The 15,560-nt window shown below is 38.2% G+C and overlaps 1 protein-coding gene across 1 annotated transcript; it reads left to right on the top strand.

The window, feature by feature from the left end:
- The first annotated feature begins 6,597 nt into the window (after positions 1-6,597).
- LOC102931919 (keratin, type I cytoskeletal 12) lies at positions 6,598-13,126 on the top strand. Its single transcript, XM_037886653.2, has 8 exons — positions 6,598-7,169; positions 7,759-7,841; positions 8,123-8,279; positions 9,768-9,929; positions 10,029-10,154; positions 10,564-10,781; positions 11,608-11,699; positions 12,772-13,126. Exons 1-8 carry the CDS (start codon positions 6,642-6,644, stop codon positions 12,867-12,869), a joined length of 1,464 nt encoding a protein of 487 aa, XP_037742581.1. The 5' UTR covers positions 6,598-6,641; the 3' UTR covers positions 12,870-13,126.
- Positions 13,127-15,560: the final 2,434 nt, after the last annotated feature.

Genomic DNA, 15,560 nt, shown 5'->3' with positions numbered 1-15,560 from the left:
CCAAGGCCCCTCCCCCTGCGCACGAACAGACCTCTGAACTCTGGGTCTTCACTAACCAAGAAGTGAGTGTGGTGCCATGGCGGGAAAGGGGAGTGGTGTGTTAAGGGACACTCGTTTGTTGGCCTTTCATGCTGCAAGATGAATAACTGAGGCAAAGGACACTGCCCAACCTACTGTGGGGGGTGGGTGTTTGCCTATGGTCATGTGCTTTTGATTATGGTTGTAGTGTTTTCCCAAATTAATGTTCTGTCCTCTTTTCCCTTTTAATAAAAGTTTGATTTTGTTTTACACACACTTGGTGCTTGAGAGAGGGGAAGCATTGCCTCTTAGAGGCACTCACGGGTAGTGTTTCATTTTCCCAGATTACTATGGGGGGGCTCAGGCCAGTTCTGTTTTCTGTTGTTAAGAGAAACCCCTAAACATTGAACCAAGCCCTTGCTGTTGCCGACTCAACCTGGCAGAAGGGTTACACATGAATTCTGCATTTTGTGCCTTTTTACAGGAGTACACCAGCACCAAGTCCCCCTGTATCAAGCGATTGCTCACAGGCATTGCGGTCATACCAGAGTTTCCATGCAGATGGCTTTTAGTGAGGTTTTGCTAAACAATTTCCATCATAGTTTATAAATCTTTCCTAAATTTCTGTACATATTCAGCCAGTGGTTCCCCTTCTGCCTCAGTGCCATCGTCCCAGGAGTTCCTGATGAGGTCCAATGGCCCATCGCATGGGGTATACTCTGTGGACCCTTGAGGTACATCCCTGTAAGTGAATAATTTCTCTTCTTCTTCCGCATGGCTGGTGTAGAGCAGCAATTATAATTTCACCTGAAGTTGATCAAGCCAAATGGCTACGACAGGAGTAGCAGAATTTATTGCAGTAATGCCTCCTTCATATTTATAAATTGGGCAGTAGGTACTGATATGTTCAATGGCCTGTTGTGAGGCACCAAATCGGGGAGTCCTTGATTTTCCATTTGTGCATTAGATGTCCACATCTACCATGGTTGGTTTGGATTCAGTTCAAAGTTGACCAAGATGACGGTGGAAGGTCAAACCCAAGAACCTTCTGCACGGGATCTGGCACAAGGTGCTTATTTTTTAAGCCTTGTTTAGCCCAATCTGCCTTCCAAGCCTCCTCCTGATCGTAGCCTGATTGCATGAGGCTAAATGAATGTGCACAGAAAGGCTTCCGGGTTTAAGACATTGCAGTGTGGGGGCGCTGTCAAGGTCTTGGTGGATAGGAAGACATCTGTTTTCCTGGATTTGCTTAGCTTTGTGGAATGTCGCAGCAGTTTGGCTTATCGGCAGAGGAGCGATGTTAGACAAAACAGGTATCCATGGTGTTGGAGTCGACTTAAGGGTTACCGTGATGCAACGCATCACTGTATTCAGCTGGGTATCCACAAGGGGCATGTGGCTACTTCTGCTCCATACCAGTGCACAGTATTCAGCTACTGAATATACAAGTGCTACTGCAGATGTTTGCAACAATGATGCACCCCAGGTTGTACCAGCTAGTTTCTGGATTATGTTGGCTCTCATTTTTATCTTTGCAAATAAAAACGAGCGAATAATTTATAGGGTAACATTACATGCCTGTCATTTGACCTCTTGGTTGCATACATTCTCAGCATAAATTTTAGAGTCCCATTGACCCTTTCAACTAAATCGTTTGTCTCCCCACACGTTTTACGCCACATATCTGCTATAATTCACCACATAACTGTGACATGAAATTTGACTCACAATCTGAGCTCTCCTCTGGAAAACCTAATCACCTGAACACAGTGAACAGAGCCCTACCCACTGTTTCAGCCTCTATATTAGAATAGGCAACTGTCTCTGAGTATCTAGTGGCAAAGTACACTACTACTAATATACATGTCTTTCCTATTTGAGTTGGCCAGGTCATTGGCCCAACTACATCCATGAGAGAGCATAAGCATGAGAATGACTCTATAGCCTGGTGATTAGAATACTCACCCAGGATGTGAGAGACCCACTAGCCAGTCCCCCTGCTTGAATGGCTTTTTAATTATTTGTATTATCCACAGTGCCACAGCTTCCATGGGAGAGCCTGAAGGATTTCCCCCATCGGAATATCCTATATACCAATGGTTACAGCACTCTCCTGAGAGATAGCAGATTACTGTTCAAATTCCTTTTACCATCATGTCAAGAGGGGACTTGAACTGGGGGTCACTAACATCCTAGGTGAGTACCTGAATCACTGGGGTAAAAGTTATTAAATGTTTTACTAATACCTTTTTCCAGCAGTAAATGCGTACTATCTTTCCACAGAGTACCAGTTTAGTAAGTACATATTGTCCTCTTGACAAAACAAACACAAAAATTTTCCTTTCGAAAAGTCACCTGCCCATTCTATTATGAACGGCATACACACAGCTGTCAAAGAAAATACTTTTTATCTTTCACAACCATGAATGAGACACCATCAGACTGATTCTATTCTAAACAAAAAATGCTTTTAATGGAACCTACCTTTTCCTTTGTTCTCTGGGAACAATACAGCTCATATCATATTTCTGTCAAATGTATACCCATGCTCCAGGGTGTGGATAAATTAAAAAGTGATAAACTTGAGATGACATATCTAACTATATAATTAAATCATTACAAAGAAAAGTAAGTTTTCTGTTTACTGAAATAACTTTAAAAGGAAAGTGTGTTGACTTCAAGTATTCCCATGTTTAAACCTGTAACAAGAACATATATATGATCTTTAGATACAAGTCAGAAAAAAATATTGTACTAAGAGCTTTCAGTCCCAATAACTATTTTTAAAGATTTACACACATCTACACCTAAAAATGAGATTTTATGGCCAATAAATGTAGAATATTGTCTGCCCTCTCCCTTTTTCCTTGAGGATTATTACAGATGCAATCACTTTGTCTGTCTCACATTGTATGTACCTCCAATTATTCAAATTAGTGTTTGTGTAAAGTATCCTGCTAGTTGCATATCACAATATAGTTCTGTAGGTGTAGCATAAGGTGTTTCCAGACTGTGCTTCCTGCCCTCCCACATCTACAAAACACACTGACTGGAGGGCACTCCAATCTATTTCATGTTCCACAGTTTAATAAGGAATAAATAGCATGATAATGAGTGCAATTATGAGAACCTATATAGAAAATTGGCATTTTCTGAGTCTCATGAACATTGGTACAATTCATACCAAAGGTGATACAGTTTTTGAAAATGGCAGAAAGAGAAAAAATATGTACTGATAGGGGATTCAGAGTAGCAGCCGTGTTAGTCTGTATCCGCAAAAAGAAAAGGAGGACTTGTGGCACCTTAGAGACTACCAAATTTATTTGAGCATAAGCTTTCGCGAGCTGTAGCTTATGTACACTACTTATGTACACTACTAGCTGTAGCTCATGAAAGCTTATGCTCAAATAAATTTGTTAGACTCTAAGGTGCCACAAGTACTCCTTTTCTTTTTTCTTGATAGGAGATTGTAAATCATCTTCTAAAATGCTACAGTGCTAGTACTTCACACAAAAACTATATTAAAAGCACATTAGGATTGCATGGTTAAACACCCAGACATCAAAAATTGCCAACATTAAAAATGAATGTGCAATCTACCACTCTGTGCATTTATATTATGATACAATTTTACTTAAGGTTCTCTGTGAACCTTATGAGCTGCGTAGCAGGAAAAGAGGTATTTTTCAGATAACCCACTAGGCTTTGTGATTTCTGCAGGCAATCTCACAGGGAACAGGAGTGGCTAAGAAAGAGACAGTGCTACCTAATAACTGCCCCCATGACAAATGGGCTGATAATGTCATTACTAATGAAGTTTGAAAGTCCCCAAGGCCCCCCAAACAGCAGTTCCTAGGGTGTCCCCTCCCCTTTTAAGTCCACTGTCATAAGTAGAGCTGGGAAAATAATGGATTTTAGTTCAGCGGCAATTAAAAAAATATATTTAATAAAATAAACAATATTAAATTATTATTATTTTCAGGTCAAACAAAAAAGTAAATTTGATGAAATTTTCAGTGAATTGTTTTGATTTTTTGAAAATTTTTAATGGAAACAATTAGGCAAAATTAACATTAATTCACAAAATGTTTTGGTGTCACTGAATCTGCATTTTCTGTCAGAAAGTTTCTGCCTAAAATTTTCACCAAGCTCTAGTCATAACAGAAGACAACCATCAGCCACCCCAGAGATTAGAGCCCTGACTTTGAGATATTAACAAATTATATAAAAGAAACAAAGGTGATTTCAGTTTGACAATAGAAAGTCTTTGTGTATGTCAACTGTAATACCTCTTATTGAACTTTCTGTATGATTTTTTTTATATATCCTTTTTTCCTAATTTTAAATGCTGGTTGGAGAAGGCTGCAATTTTTTATTCCAGATTTAAAAACACATGCATGACAGAAATTTTCAAGAACTATATTCCTTTTAAAACATAAAATTGATATAGTAATGTATTATATTTCCAATTACAGATACAGTAACTCCTCACTTAACGTTGTAGTTATGTTCCTGAAAAATGCGACTACGCAAAACCATGTTAAGCGAATCCAATTTCCCCATAAGAATTAATGTGGGGGGGGGGGGGAAGGGAAGGAGTTAGGTTCCAGGGAAATTTTTTTTGCCAGACAAAAGACATTATATACATATACAGTATAAGTTTTAAACAATTTTAAACAAACAGCTTAATATTGTACACAGCAATGAATGATTGTAAAGCTTGGTTGAGGTGGTGGAGTAGGAGGGTGGAATATTTCCCAGGGAATGCCCTGCTGCTAAATGATGGAACTAGCATTCGGCTGACCCCTCAAGGGTTAATATGCTGTTGCTAATGTAGCCTCACACTCTACAAGGCAGCATGGACTGAGGCAGGAGTGAGGAAACACAACAGATGCAGGGCAGTGGCTGCAAAAACTGCAAAAACTGAACACGATGATGAGCCCACGCTATCCAGCTGGAGCGCATCACTCCCTCCTCCTGACAGCACATGCACGACTGCACAGGTGCTGACTTTCCAAAGTGCTGTGGGGTGTGCGCATCAGTGAGAAAGAGAGACATGCATTACTCCTTTAAGTACACTGACACCACTTCTCGTATGTTGCCGTTTTAAGCAGATCAGCCAGTTCAGACAGGAAGCAACAGCTTCCAGCAAGCTCCCTCCTTTCTGTTCCCAGCCCTGTTCCCCTCCTCCACTTTGTGGCACCCCTTTCCCCACCTCCCCCAGCGAGCAGGAAGCTCCTGGGAGCAGCTCCAAGGCAGAGAGGGCAGGGGCAGCACAGCAGTTGGCGGAGGGACAGCTGAACTGCTGCTGGGCAGCTGTCCAGCCACATACCTTATAGGGAATTTAGGGGAGCTGATGGGGGCAGGGTTTGCCGTCCCCCCCACCCAGTTCTAATCCCCACAAGGAGGAGCTGCTCTTCCAGAGAATCCTGCAAGCAATGGACAAAGCAGGCAGCTGCCAAATGACCTTATGAGGGAGCATCATGCAACTTTAAACAGGCTTGTTCCCTAATAGATCAGCAATGTAACAACGTTAACTGGGACAAGATTAAGTGAGGAGTTATTGCATATTAAAAAGGCTCAGGTATACCAACTCAACCACTCTCCCTCCCATCACTACAGAGATTTACTACATAAGATGTCTGTTTATTGTGAAGGAAACACGGTTTAAAGAAAAACAAAACAAAAAGGATATACCAGTCTATGCACAGTCTATTTACGAATTCATTAGGAAAGACAGTATTAATGTAGGTGAATAATACAATTAGTGCTCCTAAAAAGTGACTCTTGGACCTAATAAAATATTTCCTTCTTTATTCATAAATACATAACTTTGGAATGGTAGTACAAGGGAGACTCAAATACAAAGCCTGTTAGATACCCAAGAAAACATGTATGCTGTAGATCCCTTTCTCATTGGGACAAAGTACAAACACAGTACAGTCTTGAATAATTTTCAAACAACTTAGAGAAACAAGGAAAAACCTTTAAAGAGTCCAATATAAAATTATGGTATGATATGTCACAAATATTTCTCTTCCCCATCCATACTTATTATTGGTGTCTAAGTGCTGGTATTACTTTCTGCTCAATCATTACTGATCTATAGAAAATAATGTTCTTTTCTTTCTTTTTCTTTCATGACAAGTGACAGAAAGAGAAATATAATGAGATTAAAGGAACTTTTCTACTGGTTCTCTCAGGTGTATTCCTACAAGAACAGCCACAAATAATAAAGGAGTTTAATATAAGAATGAGAAAAAAAATATGTATGAGCGATTAAAAGGAAAGATGACTTTTCTGTGCTCAGTTGCACATGATGAAACATTATAATGAAAGCTTAGCTCTACTCCACCCATATCTCCTATTAGTAGAACAAATATCTGGAGGGTGATATATTTTCACATGAATGGACAATATGGATTTCCACATATCATTTAGTCCGGTCAGGAGATGTTAAGCTGGGAAAAAAAGAAAAGGATTGAAGTGCTTTGCTTGAGGAGGTGTGGACTGTACAACTGAAACACCCATTCCTTTCTGTATATAAAGGCTAAAAGTGCTCTCTGAGCTACGCTGCTCTGTTTCATCTACTTGTTACACTACATCAGGGCACCTTGAACATCATGGCTCTTTCTGTGCGTACAGGGAGAGGATCTCGGCAATTTTCGTCCCGGAGTGCTCTTAGTGGGGGATCTGTAAGAATATCTAGTTCCAGTGGTGGAGGAGGCTTTGGTGGGGGATCTGGTGGAGGCTTTGGTGTTGCTTCTCTGCTTAGCTCTAGTTCTGGCTTTGGTGGAGGTTTTGGTAGTAGCTTTGGGGGAGGCTTGGGTGGTGGCTTTGGAGGTAGCTTTGGTGGAGGTTTAGGAGGTGGCTTTGGTAGTGGCTCAGGCGCTGGTTTTGGAGGTGGCTTTGGTGCTGGCAGTGGTGGTGATGGTGGCCTTCTCTCTGGCACGGAAAAGGAAACTATGCAGAACCTGAATGACCGTCTGGCTGCCTACTTAAACAAAGTACATTCTCTGGAGGAGAGTAATACTGACCTGGAGCATAAAATCCGTGAATGGTATGAGAAAAATGGTCCTGGTGCTGGTGGCCCTGGAGCTGGCCATGATTATAGTAAATATTACCCAATAATTGAAGACCTTAGGAATAAGGTAAAAAAAATCACCTGTTACATCTTTTTACAATCTAAATTCACCTAATATTTTCCAAGGTGAAAATTACAATAATTCTTTTGAGAAACTAACAGCAAATTTTCTCTATGATATTATTATTTGTAATGATCATCTATCATATTATGCTGACACTAAGAACATTTTTGTTGTAGTACAGATAAAGCAAATTTATTGAAATTGTGTGGCTAAATCCTTTTTGATGATGTGAACTAACCTGGCCTCATTTGAATTAAAGAGAAGGTAGAGATAAAATTAACTAATACTAACTCAGATTATTACTTTTCTTCTTGATAGTTAAAAAAAAGTTTTCATGTTAATACCCTTCCTACTTTTTGCACCCCAAATTCAATTTCTGAAAAGCTACTTTAGAGCCCATGAGCCAGATAGTCACTGGCATAAATTGGTGTTGCTTATTTACATTAGCCGAGAATCTGGTCCTAAATATTTTAGATATACTTGTACAACAGTCTAATGAATGTCCCTTGCATTATTATATTACTAAATACATTGAACAGTAAGTCTATCAGGTTATAGAATCACTCTCTGGGCATCCTGCTTGTCTTTCCAGATAATTAATGCCACTATTGATAATGCCAGGATCGTTTTGCAGATTGATAATGCCAGACTGGCTGCTGATGACTTCAGACTGAAGTAAGCAGAGAGTAGTATCATGAAATGTGTTTTGAAACCCATTATAAATATTTTATTTAAAAATTCCAAATCGATTCAGCAATTTTCAGATATTTCTCTTAGAAAATTTAAATGGAACATTATTGTATAATTTAATAACAATCATAATCATAATATATTGGTTTTGAAGTGGTAGTAAAAGATGTAATCATTTAGTAAAAAACGGTTATGGTATTTTTATTTGTATGGGTTACACTGATCCCATTTATGGTACAAAAACCTGGTTTATGATTTTTTTAAAGATATGAGAATGAAGCAGCTCTTCACCAGAGTGTGGAGGCTGATATCAATGGTCTGCGTAGAGTTCTGGATGAGCTGACTTTGACCAGAGCTGATCTAGAGATGCAGATAGAAAGCCTGAATGAGGAGCTGGCTTACCTCAAGAAGAACCATGAGGAGGTAAACAGATTTTTTGCTTCAGTATTGCAGTTTTCTCATAAATTGATTAATAGTAAAACTCAAAACGTACTAGAAAAAAGGAGATGAGATGTGCAATGTCAGTCTTTTCTCTGATTTTTTTATCCTGAGAAAGAGCTCTTTCTGTTGTTGGGTTTTTTGTTTTTGTTTTTTTGTCTTCAGTTCAATAAAGGAACTGGGGGAGAGAGACACAGAAAGAGGCAGACCAAGAGACAAACTGTGAGCGCTAATGGTTCTAGTATTACTGGTTTTCTCAGATTCACTTCCAGTAATTTAATAAGCAATTTCCCCAAGAATATATGCTTTGTGTAAGGCCTCTCTATGTAAATACAACGGATAGGCCAAGATGGGTGTGGCAAAGATACAGCTAACTACTTTATTGAAAAAGGATTAAATAGGCTTAGATCTGCCATGTAAGAATAGAAAAAGCTTCAGATTGCACCTTTTGACTACTTTTCTGGGCTTTAAAAAACATCAGGTACAAAAGCCCTTTAAAATGCACCAGCATGTTACATTCTCTTTAGTTTTGGTTTTGCAAAGTTCAGTTATTTACCTTTAGCCTTTGGGTAGGCAGCAACATGTTTTCTTTTCAGCTGCTCCTGAGTTTCTGGGTTCATTCTGGAAATGTACAGGACACTGAACTGTAAGCATATTTGCTTCCACTAGTATGCAACACATTTTTAACTCTTGCTATCACTTCATCATAACAGCTCTTCTTAGTTTTTTGTCAGTCGATTCAGCGATGAATGAAATGAAACTGGTTTGCAAGATCTTTTCATATTCTTTTTCGAAGTACCATGAAAATCAGCCAGATGTATTATTTTGATACAATGGATGGTTACATGTATTTTCAACAGACATGGCAAAACTGTATCAAATATAAAATAATGTATGAAAAAATATTTTTCCCACCAAGGATAAGTTTTCTCTCAAGTTGAAAGCTAATACCAAAATGAACCAGAGGAATCTGTGAAGTCAATTAAACTAGTACCCTATCTTTCCCTTCAGCTTTACTAATAGCCTAGGGCACTATGTGGGGAAGAGATGACTTCTCTGTAATTTAGAAATGTCCAAAAAGGTGTAAAAATTGAAATGGCAAGATTGTAGATATGAATTGCTGAGGTTGCTGTGATACAGTGAAAAGAAATTCATATTAAAAACGGGGTAAATTTTACAGTACAGGAAGGTTTCAGAGTAACAGCCGTGTTAGTCTGTATTCGCAAAAAGAAAAGGAGTACTTGTGCACCTTAGAGACTAACCAATTTATTTGAGCATAAGCTTTCGTGAGCTACAGCTCACTTCATCGGATGCAGGTACAGGTAGTGGTAGATTAGATTAGATTAGACTAGGAAGGTTTAATATTGACTTAAAGGGATCTTGAATCACACACTTTTCTTTATACATAATTTAGAGCTGATCATTTTGTTCATTATTATACTGAAACACCTTTACTTCCTTTTATCCTTCTAGGAACTTCAAGGTTTCCAAGGTAATGCCACTGGCCAAGTCAGTGTTGAAATGGATGCTGCTCCAGGAATTGATCTGACCAAGCTTCTGAATGATATGAGAGGACAGTATGAAGTCATTGCTGAACAGAACCGTAAAGAGGCTGAAGCATGGTTCAATGAAAAAGTAAAATCTTAGAGATAACAAATTCAGCCAAACACAGTTAAATATAGGAAAAACATTTGTAGTAGCTGAATTACATTCTATTTTTCCTTGACATTTCAGAGCCTGGAACTGAAAAGGGAAATATCCACCAACACTGAACAGCTTCAATCAGGAAAAAGTGAAATCACAGATCTAAGACGCATTCTTCAGGGCTTGGAAATTGAAGTACAGTCTCAACTTGCCATGGTATGCTGAGAGACAGCTGCTACTCAGAGTAGCTTTTCCGATTTCAGATATACTGCTGTTTAAGATTAACATTTAATTATCCCAGGGAACTCTGTATTCTTTTTAGTCCATAAACTCCAGTAATATCTGGAATACCTGAATTGCAAGTAATGCATTATAAAACAAATACATTGTTATGACTGGGTACAGCAAAAAACAGGATTACATATTTAATAAGAAGCCAAAGTAGGAATTCTACAAATTAATATTTCATTCTAAGAGGAAAATTTGTAAATGTTTCACTATACCCAAAGAGAAAGAATACCACTTCTCTCCATCATTTTAGCCTACTTTTCTTCCCAATTATTACATTGTTTTCTTCTCCCCATTCACAGACTACATTTAATCAATAACATATCTTTTTATGCAGAAAAAATCCCTTGAAGACACATTGGCAGAAACAGAAGCAAGTTACTGTGCTCAACTCTCACAAATGCAGCTTCAGATTGGGAATCTGGAGTCCCAGCTTTTCCAGGTCAGGGCTGATATGGAGCGCCAGAATGCAGAGTATCAACAACTCCTGGACATCAAGACCCGGCTGGAAATGGAGATCGAGACCTACCGTCGCCTGCTAGATGGGGAATTTGGGTAAGTACAGAACTGAAATTGAAAACTCCCTTTTTACTCATTCCCATGGTGAATTCAATGTGAATTCCAAGGAAGTAGACATGGTGCAGACTGGTGGTCCTCAAACCAATAGAAAGTAAGGCCTATGACACACACAGATTTCAACAGTACATTCGTTGGTTGTAAAAGATCCTGTAATGATTAAAGTTATAGCTCTTTTTATATATAGAAACCACTTAAGGAGAATCAGCAATTCTATCCTATATTTAAGTCACTCCTTGAATGTGACACTTTATGTCTGAACTAGAGTTAGTGTGTGTTAGCCTGAATTAGAGATACATGGAATTTCAGGGCTTAACTAAGATATGACAGAATTAAACCTGTGTAAAAGTAATGAGACTGTTTACACAAAATTTCATTCAAAAATTATTATTTTATTTTGGGCTATTTCATGCCAGAAATTTTGTTTTTCATGGAGTTCCCGCAAATTTACCAGACCAATGACTTAAGAAAATGTTGAAGTAGATGTAGTCATATATGTTTTTGAGGTTAAATAAATTGTCCTTTTCAATGAATACGTTTGGTGGCCTGGTAAGAACTGACCTGGCAGGGTTGCAATCGTACTGACTGATCGAAGCAGGATAATATAATGATTTTTTTTAAAGTAAAGTAAAGTTCTCACCCATGATGCTGATGATTTCAGTATTTTAAAAAAGAAGAAGAAATCAGAGAGAACTTATTCCTGACTCATCCAGGATTAAAAAATTATCAACAAGAAACTTGCTGCTCTATACTCCTGATCCTGACAACTATTGTGTGGCATTGTATATCTGTGATTTCTTTACAGAAGTGAATTTGCTGGGGGACAAGGAGGTTCATTTGAAAGTTCATCCTTGACAGGTTCCAAATCACAAACACAATCACTGGATTCTTCTAATGGTGAGTAGAGTCTCCTGGGATAACATTTATTTTTGCAAGTGTCCATTGACCCTGAGCATTGAACTTCAACTGATTATTAGATTTGTGTGTATATATTCCTAAGTACTGTAAACCGTAGATGTAAAATTGCCGTTAATGTTTGTGTGGGGGAGCAAATACCCAGTTAAAATGATTTTATAAAACAATTGCTGTACTAAATTAGTAAATGCCATTCTGTTCCTCTACACTGTAAAGTTCATCATGGCAAGAAACTTTAATCTTTAATTTTAAAAGGATTAAGGACATAACTAGTATCTGTGTATATAATTCTGCTTTATAACTTTAATTGATGAAGTCTAATGTCAATGTTGATGTACAAAGATTCAGCAAACACACACACACATGCGAGGTCAGACCAATGTGAGATTCACAAACACAGTTATATGTGTGACAGAAAAGATTGTTCTTAACTATTGTAGGCTGTTATATCCTTGCTTTGTGATGACCACCTTTTTCATATCTGCTGTTAATGCTTCAAAGCGGTGAATGGCGACGTGACAAATCTGCCTCCATCTTGCTCTGGCATGGGCTGTTGCTTCCTAGTTGCTAGGGTCAAGCCAACATGATTTCAAGTTTGACTTCAGTATGTCCTTATATTGTTTGTACTGGCCACCATGAGAATGGGTGCCTTGCTTTAGCTGACTATAAAATATGGCTTTGGCTTTTCTCGAGTTGGCGATATGAACGAAATGCCTAGTCCAAAGCAGCTGAACCGAGCATGCTTTGAATGACAGACATCCAACAATGATTAAGGAATTTGATATTGGGAATCCTGTCACACCATTTGACCCTGCAAACAGGCCAAAGATAGAGCACATGTAACTGATCAAGTTTCTTAATGTGGCGACAATATGTTGTCCATGTCTCCCAAGCATACGGAAGCATTGTAAGCACAGCGGCTCAAAAGACATTTAGCTTATTTTGACATCCCTGTCATTCCTTAGGCAGCATTCCAAATTCCATTCTGCATTTGGAGGGGTTTTTTAATAACCTTAATCCTACATAAACGAACTCTTTTTTTATTAATGTTTAGATCCAACCAAAACCAGAAAGATCAAAACAATTATTGAGGAGGTGGTGGATGGTAAAGTTGTCTCATCCCATGTAAAGGAAGTTGAAGAGAAGATGTAAGCAACAGCATGAAACTGCAGAGGATCCAGTCATTAGATTGTTTCTTTGACAAGCATCGCAATGAAGAGACATAACTTTGGATCTCTGTTCTTTTGTCTGAAGTGATGAGTCCATGTTGCCTTCTTTTTCTTTTGATTTTACCAGGATTCTTTTATACAAAATTAAAATACATTTCTGAATCTCTGAAGTTTGGTAATGCAATAAACATTCTGTTTCAATTTATACTTGTCTTTATTACTTTCAAAATGTATTCACCATTCAAAACCAGCTATTGTTATGTCATTAGTAAATATCTGAAAAAACAAAACAAAACAGATTTCTAGTGTACATGTTAAATTTTCAGTTTATTATTATACAGTAGGCTTATCTGTAATTTTGATAAGTGAATAATAAATATAATTACTCTGCTATTCTAAACCCCATACACAGTTTTTGACCAATAAAAAGGGAATAAACAAGCTTTTAAAATGAGTGCTCTTTGAGAGGTGCAATCATAACTTTAGAACTGTAGTTACTGAACATATACTTTTTTTGTACATACGCCTTGCTTTAGCATACAATTTGTGTGTGTATATTTGTAATTTTAATCCTCATTTAAGAAAGAGTGTTTGTACCTGAAACAAGAACATTACATTCAAGCACTGTTTAAGTTTGTGATCAAAGCACTATTTGATGGTGCACAATTTAAATCCCATACTCTATAACAAATCGGAGTATCAAAATGCATTTGTTATGAAATGTACGTACATTCTCTTGTTGCCTAATTTTTTTCCAATTGGAACCACCCAATATAATCTAGAGCACAATGTTGTAGATGAGACTTTATTTTAAAACCTTAACATAAATGTAATAAAGGAAGCCTCATACTAATGATTTTACTACTGGGGCACTAGGGACATTTAGGAAAATAAATTCCATTAATCAGTCACAATTATTTCAACATAATGCTTCCAAATGAAGAACACATATGACTTAGACTGTAAGTTTGCTGGAGTGGAACTGTTTTATTCTGTATTTTGTAAAGCATCGTGAACATTTATTGTGGTGATATGAGTAATAATTATTATTTTATAATTATTATTAATATCACTCAGATGCTCCAATACCCCAGAATACAGGGCACATTACACTAAGGGACTCCATAACAGCAGTCAGACTTCATGAACAACTGTAAACTTTACTGAATAGCCTGCATAGCACAACAGAAAACTGAGAAGCAGTGGCAAAAGTGCCTTCATTAATGAATACACAAGCAACTATAATAGAGCATTTACATATAGTGTCAGCCTAAAAGTATGATCCCGAGTTAGCAATGAATGAAATGATAGTGACCGAGATACCATCACAGGGAACATTCTCTAAAAGCAGTGACTTGTCATGGTGTGGTGTGTTAAAGGAGGCTGAGCATGACATAAACAGCTTGCCCCAGCGCTGGGGCGTGAGATGGGGACAGCCAGTGTATATGACATGGCATTCCCCATTTGCCAGCAATGGAGTTTCATGTTTGCAGAACCCACTCCCTCCCTGAAATCAGAAAATGAGTGACTCATGAAGAGCAAAATTAGCCAAATTGTTACTGCCACAATGGAGAAAGACATTTAAAATAAATATTCTTTCTGCAGAATCAAGAATGCCCAAGCTTGTACACTTACTGAAAATGAAAAGAGTGTTTGAGAGTAGCTAGACAGACAGTCTTTCTATCAATGTTTCAAAGTATAATATCATAACCAATTATCAGCCAGATTTTATCCTGGGGTGCCATCTGTTGGGGGTTCACAAAACAAACTTTTCAAATATGTTTGACTTTTTAACCACAACACTTAAGTAACTATTAGAAAGTATGAAGAAAAGGAGTACTAGTGGCACCTTAGAGACTAACCAATTTATTTGAGCATAAGCTTTCGTGAGCTACAGCTCACTTCATTGGATGCATTCAGTGGAAAATACAGTGAGGAGATTTATATACACACAGAACATGAAAAAATGGGTGTTATCATACACACTGTAAGGAGAGTGATCACTTAAGATGAGCTATTACCAGCAGGAGAGCGGGGGGAGAAAACCTTTTGTAGTGATAATCAAGGTGGGCCATTTCCAGCAGTTAACAGGAACGTCCGAGGAGCAGTGGGGGAGTGGGGGAAATAAACATGGGGAAATAGTTTTACTTTGTGTAATGACACATCCACTCCCAGTCTCTATTCAAGCCCAAGTTAATTGTATCCAGTTTGCAAATTAATTCCAATTCAGCAGTCTCTCGTTGGATTCTGTTTTTGAAATCTTTTTGTTGAAGAATTGCAAACTTTTGGTCTGAAATCGAGTAACCAGAAAGATTGAAGTGTTCTCCGACTGGTTTATGAATGTTATAATTCTTGACATCTGATTTGTGTCCATTTATTCTTTTACGTAGAGACTGTCCAGCTTGACCAATTTACCTGGCAGAGGGGCATTGCGGGCACATGATGGCATATATCACATTGGTAGATGTGCAGGTGAACGAGCCTCTGATAGTGTGGCTGATGTGATTAGGCCCTATGATGGTGTCCCCTGAATAGATATGTGGACACAGTTGGCAATGGGCTTTGTTGCAAGGATAAGTTCCTGGGTTAGTGGTTCTGTTGTGTGGTTGCTGGTGAGTATTTGCTTCAGGTTGGGGGGCTGTCTGTAGGCAAGGACTGGCCTGTCTCCCAAGAT

Source organism: Chelonia mydas, chromosome 27 (assembly GCF_015237465.2).
Source record: "Chelonia mydas isolate rCheMyd1 chromosome 27, rCheMyd1.pri.v2, whole genome shotgun sequence".
Classification (NCBI taxonomy): Eukaryota; Metazoa; Chordata; order Testudines; family Cheloniidae; genus Chelonia; species Chelonia mydas.
Note: the sequence above shows the minus strand (reverse complement) of the source record. Positions and strands in the feature narration are given on the sequence as shown.

Excerpts from the sequence above, each read along its gene's own strand:
- LOC102931919 (XM_037886653.2), top strand. The coding sequence starts at position 6,642 with ATGGCTCTTTCTGTGCGTACAGGGAGAGGATCTCGGCAATTTTCGTCC. Across the intron at positions 7,170-7,758 it reads TTGAAGACCTTAGGAATAAG|ATAATTAATGCCACTATTGA; the intron begins GTAAAAAAAATC and ends TTGTCTTTCCAG. Across the intron at positions 9,930-10,028 it reads AAGCATGGTTCAATGAAAAA|AGCCTGGAACTGAAAAGGGA; the intron begins GTAAAATCTTAG and ends TTGACATTTCAG.